The 11,750-nt window shown below is 36.8% G+C and overlaps 1 protein-coding gene and 1 pseudogene across 2 annotated transcripts; one reads left to right on the top strand and one right to left on the bottom strand.

Moving 5' to 3' along the window:
• Window positions 1–1,773: 1,773 nt before the first annotated feature.
• Window positions 1,774–3,221, bottom strand: LOC130866917 (dnaJ homolog subfamily B member 6). 2 transcript variants are annotated; one of them, XM_057758549.1, is made up of 2 exons: window positions 2,389–3,221; window positions 1,774–2,109 (listed from the first exon to the last, which is right to left on the bottom strand). In XM_057758549.1, exons 1-2 carry the CDS (start codon window positions 3,077–3,079, stop codon window positions 2,027–2,029), a joined length of 774 nt encoding a protein of 257 aa, XP_057614532.1. In that variant the 5' UTR covers window positions 3,080–3,221; the 3' UTR covers window positions 1,774–2,026. The 2 variants fall into 2 exon arrangements, with proteins under 2 accessions (XP_057614532.1, XP_057614530.1); XM_057758547.1 differs by having other exon boundaries at window positions 1,774–3,221.
• A 1,319-nt stretch (window positions 3,222–4,540) lies between these two features.
• LOC130866845 (zinc finger protein 431-like) lies at window positions 4,541–7,152 on the top strand (annotated as a pseudogene).
• Window positions 7,153–11,750: the final 4,598 nt, after the last annotated feature.

Here is an 11,750-nt window from a genome sequence, read left to right as displayed (position 1 = left end):
TTGTAATAAATAACAAAGTACTAATATGCAGTACTTTATATCCTAATTGGTTTATAATAATAACTTTCAAGGACTAGAAATTTTCATTATACATTTAAGTGAGTTGATTTAGGTAAAATAGTTTAAGAATATAAAAAAATAGACAGTATGTTTTAATAAAAATATCAAGTTTATATCAAAAGGGAACATCCATATCTATATCAATGTAAAATATATAAATAAGTAGCTACTTTTTAAAATTAATTTTAATGATCTACACTTTTACATCATACACATATATGCCCCTTTATTCTTTTTAGATTCAGTTATCTACACTTTTATCCTATCATTTCATTGGTTGCCTTTTGTAAGTGGATGTATATTTATGAATATATAGAGCTGGTTTTGGAGATGGACACTGGCTCTGTCCCTCTCTAAATCCAAGCATGTTGTTAAAATAAAAATTCAGAGTTTCTCTCTCATGTCAGGAGCATGGGACAGAAAGAAAAAAGAATTTAGAAAAATTTTCACTCTTCTATATTTCTATTTTTGTCTCTATTATACATGTCACTGAATATATTTGTCTGTATATGACTATATAAATAATGTTTAAGTTTTCCACAATGAACAATGAATTTTCCTGAAGTAATTTTGAAATTTCCAGGAAGAAGTTGGGGCCCTACAACAACAACTCAACCTGGTTGATATGATGATGATGATGATAGTGCTACTACCAGACCTGTTTTGCATACCAACTGCTCCAGATGGTTCCAACGTTGTTAGCTTAAATGGTCCAATTTTTTTTTTCAGTGACCTTTACATTTTATTTACGTTGGTAGCACTAAAATACATTATGCCTTGTGGGTCACATTTCCACAACACACATTAATACCAATTCACACTCCATGGTAACTGCCCACACCACCTCCCACCGAAACCAAGCAAACACAGCAAACACTTCGTGGCCATCCCCTCAAACCTCAGGTGACTCTGCCCAGGCTCCTAGCTACGGCAGTGCCTATAACTCACAAAACTCCCCCTTTCCACACTGCTGGACCCAAGTGCTGGCATCTCAAGTCCACCAACTTTTAATGACGCCCTCTCTTCCAAGAAGACAAAGTCCAAGCAACAGATCCTCATGGCCGAAAGGAAGGAACACATCCCCAAGAGGCACGTGTAGTCCAGAAATGAGACGGCATTGGAACTACCTGGTGCTCACAGTGCAAACGGCAGGTTGGGTGGCAGCATGGCATGGATTTGTGACAGGACGATGTGAAGGGGCAGTGTTTGCAATCTGAAGAACTGAGGTCAAGCTTCTTGCTCAGTGGCTGATCGTTCTGCATGCACCTGTGTGGCTGTGTAAAGAGCCAGCAGCACTGACCTACGAAAGCTAGAAATGGTATTGCTAGGCAACACCTGTTGACTGAAGGGCAAACATTTATCCAAGAAGATGAGATTTCCCAAAAACTAAACTACATTTGGTGTCAGTTTTTGACTACCTGGAGAAGATTAAGAGTTGAACAATAAGTACAAGGAAAGACTATATCTGAAGTGGCTCGTGATGGCCTATGTTGCCAGAGTACTGAATCAAGCACCCTAAAACCCATGGCTCAAGGCGCAGCTTACATTACCTGTTAAGTTCCGCTGTACTAAAACTGCCCACTGTGCCGCCGCCAGGAAATAGTCATGAACACATACCCAGCTCCCTACTGGGCCCTACTGGATTCCTACAGCTACAAACACCACAGTGCGCGGAGCAGGGCTCGGACTGCTAAGAAGAATGAGACAGATCCTTACAACTCAAGAGGAAAATGCTAAGGATTTAGTGCTGGGGAAAAGCAGAGTTACAAGGCTGAGGATGTGTCACAAGCTTACACTATACGGGCCACCCGAGATTGTCACCTCCATCTCCAACACCCCTGATCCTACCGATCCGTGGGCACATGTCCATAATCCTGCTAAGCGAAGCAGCACCGAAAGGATGCCACTGCCGTGCACGTGCACACCACACACCAGAGCGGCTGCAGCGGCTGCCGCCAAGTTCAGCCTAGTGGTTCCCTTTGGTCGACTTCTTCTTCTTCGAGTCCTCTTTCTGCTTCTGCTTCTTCCTCTTGCCACCTTCCTTGAGCCCTGCTGAGGTCATGGGGGCATCCCAGTTGCCAGGAACCCGCTGCCTGTCCTGCTCTTCATCTTCCCAGTTGCTTTTAGACACAAGTTTGGCCGTCGGGGCAGGCCTGGGTGGCTTCTGTGTGCGGGTGCTGATAGAAGGGGCCGGAGTCGGGGCTGGAGCTGGGGCCCGGGCCGGGGAGAGTGCCCGGACTGTTGCTGGGGCCGGGCCAGGGGCCAGAGCTGGTATCTGCTGGCCTCTCCGCTGGCATTCTTCTGCAAAGGCGTTCTCGTCGGCCACACCATTTATCGTCAAGGACTTTAACTGCCCGTCTTCTTCAACTTCTACTCTTTCTTGACCATTCTCCACAATTCTCTTTGTAGTGATTTTTTTGCCATTAACTATCTTAGTAGAAGTTGATATTGATTTGAAGTTGCCCATTCCGCTGCCACCAAATGATGCTGAAGAGAATGACGTGAGACCCCCGTGTCCTAGTGACCGGAATGAACTGAACCCTGTGTCAAAAGCAGGAAATCCACCTCCAAAAGAAGGAAATCCACTGAAGGCGGAGAAAAACGAGCCTGCACCTCGGCTTCTATTTCCTCGGGAAGCCCTTCGGCTCCCAAAAATGTCATCAAATGGGTTTTCAAAGAAGTCAAATGAAAATGGGTCCCTTCCACCAAAAAATTCCCTGAAGACATCATCTGGATTCCGGAATGTGAAGCCAAACTCAAACGGACTGTCGAAATGACTTCCACCTCCTCCTCCACCATTTAATCCTTCTTTGCCGTATTTGTCATAGATGTCCCGCTTTTTTGCATCCGATAACACCTCATATGCCTCAGCTACTTGTTTGAATTTCCGCTCTGCTTCTTCGTTATTTTCAGGATTTTTGTCCGGATGCCATTTAAGTGCCTGTTTCCGATACGCCTTTTTAATGTCCTCAGGTGAGGCATGTCTCTGCACGCCCAGAACTTCATAGTAATCCACCATGTTTTAACAGATTGTTGGAACAAATCCGAGGACGCGGCGGCCGGCGAGGGGTGGGGGGAGTCGGGCGGCCGGTCTCCTCGCGGCTCTGGCACAGCTGCGCTGGCGGCGGTGGCGGCGTCTCCTCGCGCTTTCCTTTCTCTCCTTTTCTCCAACCAAATGGTCCAAATTTTACAACGTTCTGAACAGAACTTATAAGAGGAAACTCAGAAAACCTTTACAAAATACTCAGAGACTATTTGCAATTATACCAGACAGTAATCTTGGAACTTAACCATCATTTTACTTTCACAGGATACCATAGAAAGAACATCACACCCATGACAGCTGGAAGTAATTCTAAAAGACTTCCAAAAAAGTTTATCCTAGGGTTAGGGAAATCATTTAGGGGTTGATTATAATTGGTATAGGGTTGTGGGTTAGAAGGGAAATTTTATGGGCTCAGGGATTTCTTTGAAAAAAAGGGAAAATTGAATGGAAAAATAGATTAATGTGTGTTTACATACATTAATAATAATAGTAATAGAGTGAATCCTTGTGAATTATAATTTATAGGCAATTGCTTTGATATAGATTTTTGTATATTGATATATTGTTAAATATTAAATATTGTATGCATTCATGCTTCTAGCTCTGCTTAAAATATTTTCTATATTGATAAATATATTTATCAAATTGCAATGTACATTTCTTCCACTGATCAAAATACTTATTCATTGGTTATATTTTGAGCCCATTGTTCTCATTTGTTGTACAGTTGTTTATTGTACAATATTCTAATATGACGTCTTAGTCTTTAAGTTACATAGAAATTAGAATTATAGATCAATAGTCATCTATGTTAGTCATACTTATAGTTAGAATAATCAGGTTTTTAGACACATAAAGAATATATTTTGCACAGATAGGTAATCTTTAACCACTTCAAAGAGCTGTAAAATATGGAATTTAAATAAACTAGTGTAATGTTGAAGTGAGACACGATTACTACTGGTATCATTGATCTATTTTCCAGAGAATGTTGAGCACCGAAGACACCCAAAGCTTGTTTTCTTGTTGTCAAAACTGGCCTTTGGGCAAAGACATGCTCATTCCTCAACCTCTGACAAGATACATGGTATCTTAAAATGGATAAGCAGTTCTGTTAAATCTTGACTGGCATTCGTCTCACAGACAAATATACACACCTCTGTTTTCTGTGTGTTGTGGTAAAGGCAAAATACGCCAATATGCTCAGTTTGTCCATCTTTTTTTTTCCTTTCTATAGTCATGAATTTTCTCATGCATACAATGTACTGTTGATCTTTTCTCTTTTTCTCTCCCTGTGAATAGATACTGCTCTTATAAGGTGGTATCCTATACAAAGGACACAGAAATAACAAATTTATTCTCCTTTTCAATTTTCTTCTAATGTGACTGTCTATGTCATGAAACAAGAATGGGTAACACCAGAATCATAAAACTATGCTTTCAAAGAAGTATTCATTTTACTGCCATACTTACATTGTACTCATCTATGGTATAATTTTGAAGGCAGTGACCTATGATGATGTGCACATCAACTTCACTAAGGAAGAGTGGGATTTACTGAATCCTTCCCAGAAGAATCTCTACAAAGATGTGATGCTTGAGACCTACAGGAACCTAACTACTATAGGTGAAAATGAATTTCTTTCATGTTTCAAAATATGGAGACAACTTTTCCTTGGTTTATGATTTTGTTCTGTAATTTTTTTAGAGAAAGAAGAATAAGGTGAATAACACAGTCACAGTTCTTAGGTGAACTTAAGATAATAAGCTAATTGTTGCACATTCTTAAATAATATAACATATATTCTGGTACTATATTTTAGGATACATTTGGAAAGACCTTAACACTGAAGAGCATTGTCAATGTTCTAGAAGACATGCAAGGTAATTTTCTTGGGCAAGTTCATAAAAATTTCCCTTGAATAGTTTGCAGTGTGTTCTGGAACTTTAAAACAAAAGCAACCGTGCAAATAAGCACAGCTTTAAATGTATTGATGGTTATTAAGTTCTCACAAATCCATATACCTCAGTTTCATGTATGTGAATTGCATCTGCAAAGCCTTCATTTACAAAAAAGTCTAGGTAGCAATGCCTAAACAGATATCACCATTTGATTCATAGCACCACGAGAGCTATGTTGTAGAACTGATGCTTCATTTGCTTCTTGATGTTCATGACAGAACATGTATACATATTTCAGTGATGATGAGTATAGCTGCAAAACTTGCTACTAATTCAATAGCCCATGGTAATCCTTGTATCACTCATATACTTTTTGTGACTGTGCTAAGTTAAATGAAATCAGAATAGTCAAGGGGCATTTGTTGTAGAGAAATCTTAATATCTATAACACAAGTCTGTGAAAGTCGAACTTTGTAGATTCATTTTGGAAATCTTTTATACACTATTCTTTTTTTCATATATATGATATGTCACTCTTGACACAAGTGTATGAGCATAGGAACATGGAAAGATTTAGCATACCTCTCCTTAAGAACAATTAAGAAGATAAACTGTAGTTCCTATGTAGAGTGTACATGTTTAATTTGATCCAAAAATACAAAGTTAATTTATTTTCTATCATCATGGTTAATACATAAATACAAACTCACATTACAACAAAAACAAACATGAGTTCTAGGTCTATGCAAATACTTCTGGGTGTCTTAATTCACTTACCAAATGTATAATGACTAATAATATAGTAAAATTATGAATGGAGTAAAGTTGGTAAAGCACTCAGTATATGCAGTCCTCTTCAAAAATGTAAAAAATATCGTAGAAAAATATAGGTATAGTTATAGATGAAAAGATAAACCATGACACATTGGAATTTATCACCACAAATATTTTTCTAGACGTAAAATGACCCCTAATGAGAGAACAAAACATGATTTTAAAGAAAGCTATAAAACCTTGATATTTGATTCCTTTTTACAATTTGAAAAAATATGAAATTAATTCATATAGGTTTGAGGTTCAACCGCATTGAATGTGGTAAATCTTTTACATGTGTAAATTATCCTTGCAGGATTGAAAGAAATCAAACTGGAGAGAAATTTTCAGTATATTCTCACTGTGGTAAAGTCTTGTCTTATAACACTCATTTTCTAAGGAATGAAAAAACACATAACGGAGAAAAATGCTGTGAAATTAAGCAATGTGATGAAGTCTTTTCTTATCACAATCATCTTGAAATGCATAAAAGAACACACACTGGAGAGAAACCCTATGAGTATGGTCAAGACTTTCTTCTTTATGAAGCTCATCAAAGTCATAAACGACCACATACTGGAGAAAAATCATATGAATGTAATCTGCATGGTAACGTCGTTGTTGATCACAGTCATCTTCAAAAGATTAAGAGAATATATACTACAGAGACATCCTATGAATATAATCAGTGTGGTAAAGCCATTGCTCAATGTACTGTTTTTCAAACACATAAGAGAATACAAACTAGAGAAAAACCCTATAAATGTAATCGATGTGGTAAGGCCTTTGCACGTCATAATCATCTTCAATTGCACAAAAGAACACATACTGGAGAGAAACCTTATGAATGCAATCAATGTGGTAAGGCCTTTGCACAACATGGTGCTCTTCAAATGCATAGAAGAACACATACTGGAGAGAAACCCTATGAATGTAATCAGTGTGGTAAGGCCTTTGCACAACATGGTGCTCTTCAAATGCATAGAAGAACACATACTGGAGAGAAACCCTATGAATGTAATCAGTGTGGTAAGGCCTTTGCGTGTCACGGTGATCTTCAAAGGCATAAAAGAACACATACTGGAGAGAAACCTTATGAATGTAATCAATGTGGTAAGGCCTTTACACGACATAATTGTCTTCAATTGCATAAAAGAACACATACTGGAGAGAAACCCTATGAATGTAATCAGTGTGGTAAGGCCTTTGCACATCATAGTGGTCTTAAAAGACATAAAAGAACACATACTGGAGAGAAACCCTATGAATGTAATCAGTGTGGTAAGGCCTTTGCACAACATGGTGCTCTTCAAATGCATAGAAGAACACATACTGGAGAGAAACCCTATGAATGATATCAGTGTGATAAGGCCTTTGCAGACCCCTGTACTCTTAAAAAGCTTAAAATGTAACATACTATAGAGAGACCTGTGAATGGATTGTGGTAAATTCTTTTTCACAATCATCTGCAAATACATAATATGAGCCCTTCTGTAGAGAAACCTTGAAGTAAATTTGTGTATTTTTCAAAAACTTAAGAAAAAAATACTGTAGTGAAATGCTATTAATGAATTCAGTGTCTTAACGTTTTGTCCTTCATGGAAGAATAAGACTTCGTGTATAGTCACCTGAGAAAGCTTGTGCATATTATCATAATCTTTCGACCTCAGGAAAAAACTGGGGACTATTTTAAATTGTTCTTTAGATGTTAAGCCACTTACAGTCAGTTAACCAAAATCAGTTATTGTGTAGAAAAAAGTTTGATAATGTCAACAATTTGTTTATGCATCATTATACTTCTCTATATTTTAGTTTGAAGCAGCAAAGTAATGGTTAAAACCTTATTGGTTACAGGAAGGCTATTCCAACTTTGGTCTTCAAATGAGAGCCAAAGGAAAGAACTTTGTCTCTGAATCTAGAACTAGATAACGAAACAACATCTCCCTGAAAACAGCCAAAACATCCAAAAGGCCCAGTGAAAGAAACACAATTTTGCTCTCAAACCAGAACCATAAAATTCTAAAACGTTTCAACAATGTTTTTAATTTCAAAGGATACTATTAACTGAAATATGAGAGGCATGAAGATCAAATCTCTAGTACGTTAATGTTTGTATAAAAGTGTCCTTAGAAGTTCAGGGTATAATTATGGTTATCAGAAGATTGGAAGTCATCATCAGGAAGGTAGATAGAAGGTGGTTACAAGGAATATTTTCTGAAAAAGAAAGATGGCTTGAAGTAATAAATGATGAAAACATCACCCTTAACAGTGGCCACAAATATAAGATATTATGGGATTACCAACTAGAGAAGTGAAAGGACTGTAGGAGAAGAACATTAAATCTTTGAAGAAGACACCAGAGAATGGGAAGTTGTCCCTTGCCCTTGTTAATTAGAAATCAACATAGCAATCTACAGGCTCAATACCATTCCCATGTAAATATCAGAAAAATTCTTCACCCATCTCAAAATAAAAACACTCAACTTCATATAGAAAAGCCAAAAAAATGCAACATAGTCAAAACAATCCTATATAAAAAATAATTTCTGGAGGCATCACATTCCCTGACTTCTTCAGATGACTACAGAGCTACAGTACTGAAGAGAGCCTGGTGTTGGCACAAAAACAGATAGGAGAACTAAAGGAACTGATTCTAAGACCCAGATATCAATCTACTCGCCTGCTACACCTGATTTTTGACAAAGCACCAAAAATTATTAAATGGAAAAAAATATTTAACAAATGTTGCTGGCATAACTGAATATTAATGTGGGGAAGAATGAAAGTAGATCCACATCTATTATCATGGACAAAACTCAAGTCCCAATGGATCAAAGACTACAACATAAAGACAAACACACTGAACTACATAAAACAGAATTGCAAGTACACTTGAACACATTGGAAAAGAGGACCACTTTCAAATTATAACCCCAGGCATCACACACACTGAGAATAATAATAAATGAGATCTCCTGAAGCAAAAGTTTCTGTAATCCAAAGGACATGATCAACAATACAAAAAAATCAGCCTGTTGTATGGGAAAAGATATTCACCTACACCACATTGAACAGAAGACTGATCTTCAAAACATACAAAGAACTTCAGTAATTGGTCATCAAAAGAACAAATAATCCAAGATAAAATGGAGTACAGACCTAAATAAAAACATTTTAACATATGAATCTAAAATCACTGAGAGGCACTTATGGAAATTTTCAAATTCCTTAGTCATTAGAGAAATGAAAATCAAAACAAATCTGAGATTCCCTCTTACATCTGTAACAATAGGCAAGATCAAAACACTGATGACAACTTAAGCTGAAGAGAATATAGAGTTAAGGGAACACTCCTCCATTGCTGATGGGGTTACAAACTGAGTCAGCTACTTTGGATATCTGTATGGTTATTCTGTTGAAAATTAGAAAGCCAACTGCCTGGTTGTGAGGCATGCCTTTAATCTCTGCACTTGGGAGGCAGAGATAGATCTTTGTGACTTCAAGGCCAACCTGTTCTACAAGAGCTAGTTCCAGGACAGGCTCCAAAGCTAAAGAGAAACCATGTCTTGGAAAACCAAAAATTAAAAAAAAAGAATAAAAGAAAATTAGGAAACAACTTATCTTAAAACCCAGCCATGCCCTTTGGATATGTACTCAATAGATGCTCAATCATACCACAAGGGCAAATGCTCAACTGTGTTCACAGCAACATTGTCAGAGCTAGAACCTGAAAACAACCCCTCCACTGAAGAATGGACAAAGAAATTGTGGTATATTTACACAATGGAGTACTACACAGTGGATACAAACAATGACATCTTGAAGTTTATGTTCAAATTTATGGATCTAGAAAACATCATAAAAAAGTGAGTTAACCCAGAACCAGAAAGAAAAATATATGTACTCACTCCTAAGTGGCTTTTAAATATAAAACAGAGGACAGTCAGCCTACAATTCACAATGCCCAGAACATATACAACAAAGAGGAAACAAACAGAGACATACATAAATCTATTCTATATAGGACATAGAGAAAGACAAGATCTTAGTAAATTTGGAACATGTGAATCATGGAAAAAGGGGAGGGGGCATGAAGGGAGAGTAGTGAATAAATGTATAGTTGAATAAAAAACAATTAAAAATTCCTTGATACACAGCTGTTCGTGGGTGAATTATACAAAGTGATAGTATAAAATGAATAGCTGAGATATGGAACTTTGCTTAATTTTGTAGTTGAGTGAAAAACTTCCACTTGCTAAGTCAGACTGATTTTTGATATTTAATTAAAAACAATCCACACATTTTCCAAAGAAAATTAAATATTTGTACCATATCTCCCAATCGTCCCAAACCTATAATCACACATACAAACACTTGAGACAGAAGTGCTTGATTTTACTTAATATAGCTGCATTCATTCTAAGTTCATCATGTAACACTGAGTTCATGTTCTAATGATGAATTTTGAAGGCTGTACAAGTCTGAGTGACAGACCCTGAACTATGTGAATACTAATTGAATCTTTGACTTTTGAAAACACCAAGTTAGAGTGTGAGAATATCTTGGGCTTTTATAGGTCAGATAAGCACCTACAGGGCAATGGATCTTATATACAATATAGCTAGCATCCAGAATCAAGAGCTGGATTCAAGAAAGGAACCACACACTTTAAAGCTTCATTTATACTTGTAAGAGATCATGCCCAAGTGGATTGATATCTTAAAGCTATTGAGTGAAGGAGCTCTCATAGCACCTACCCATTTAACTTAATAAGAAATTCCAAACTCTATACAAAACTATGTACACAAGAAACAGATGTCAAAATAAAGTTAGAATTACAATAAGCATAATCAATATTAAGGAAGGAATACATCCTAATGGTTTGATAAGCATTCTATCCTAAGGAGTCCATGTTGTACTAGAAATGGCTTAGCTAGATCATAAGAGGATAGTAAGTATGATTATCTCATCTTCAACCCCATCAGAGGCCTGAGAAGAGCAATAATATTACTTGAGTAGGCAGGTAGTGCAGTCAAGCAGCCTCCAAAAAGTGTAGTAGATGACAGAGACAACTTACTGAGCAATCAACCAAAGTCTCATCACAATGTTGAAGAATAAGACTTCATATCAGAATATAAAACAATCTTTAAACAACTATGCAGTAAAGCAGGACAATGACCTCAAAATGTAAACAATGTATAAACATCTTGAACAGAGGTAGAGTTATATAATGCAATATGATAAATATATCATAAAATTTTGTCAATAAAAATATATTTTAAACAGGTAGAATCATGCATTTATACAATCTGACAAAATAACCTTGTATAGTTGTTACAAATATTCTAAACAAAAATAGAAACATTCTATATAATAAATATAATTTGAATTTGTGTCAATATACAAAAGACTATATCAATGTAAATCCATAAATAATAGTTCACAAGTATTCCTTTTATTACAAACTCTTATTATTAGTGTGAGTAAGTAATCTACCTATTATCCAATTCCATTTTCCATCTTTTTGAGATCTCTGGGTGTACATAATTTCACCTAACCCTATATGAGTAATAACTCTTAAATGTTGTTCCTGACTGTGAAGACAAACTTTGTTGGGAGAGAGAATGGCATCTTCTAGAGTTGCTTCCACATGTCATGGGGGCGATGTTCTTCCTATGGGATATTATAAAGGTAAAATGATGGTTATATTTCAAGATTGCTGTTTTGGATAATTGCAAAAGGTTTCTGAGTATTTGATTGGGTTCTTCTTAAGTTCTTATGTGGAATTCTGGCCAGAACGTTGTAAGAAGGTGCCTCATATCTGCAGCTTGTACCCTTAAATCGGTCTCATAGTGCTATCAGCATCATGCCATCATATCAACCAGGCAGAGACATTGTGGGGCCCCAATGTCTTTTTCTTGGAAGCTGT

The sequence above is a fragment of the Chionomys nivalis genome, chromosome 26 (assembly GCF_950005125.1).
Source record: "Chionomys nivalis chromosome 26, mChiNiv1.1, whole genome shotgun sequence".
NCBI classification, from domain to species: domain Eukaryota; kingdom Metazoa; phylum Chordata; class Mammalia; order Rodentia; family Cricetidae; genus Chionomys; species Chionomys nivalis.
This window is presented reverse-complemented; position numbering and strand designations above follow the sequence as displayed.

Excerpts from the sequence above, each read along its gene's own strand:
- LOC130866917 (XM_057758547.1), bottom strand. The coding sequence starts at position 3,079 with ATGGTGGATTACTATGAAGTTCTGGGCGTGCAGAGACATGCCTCACCT.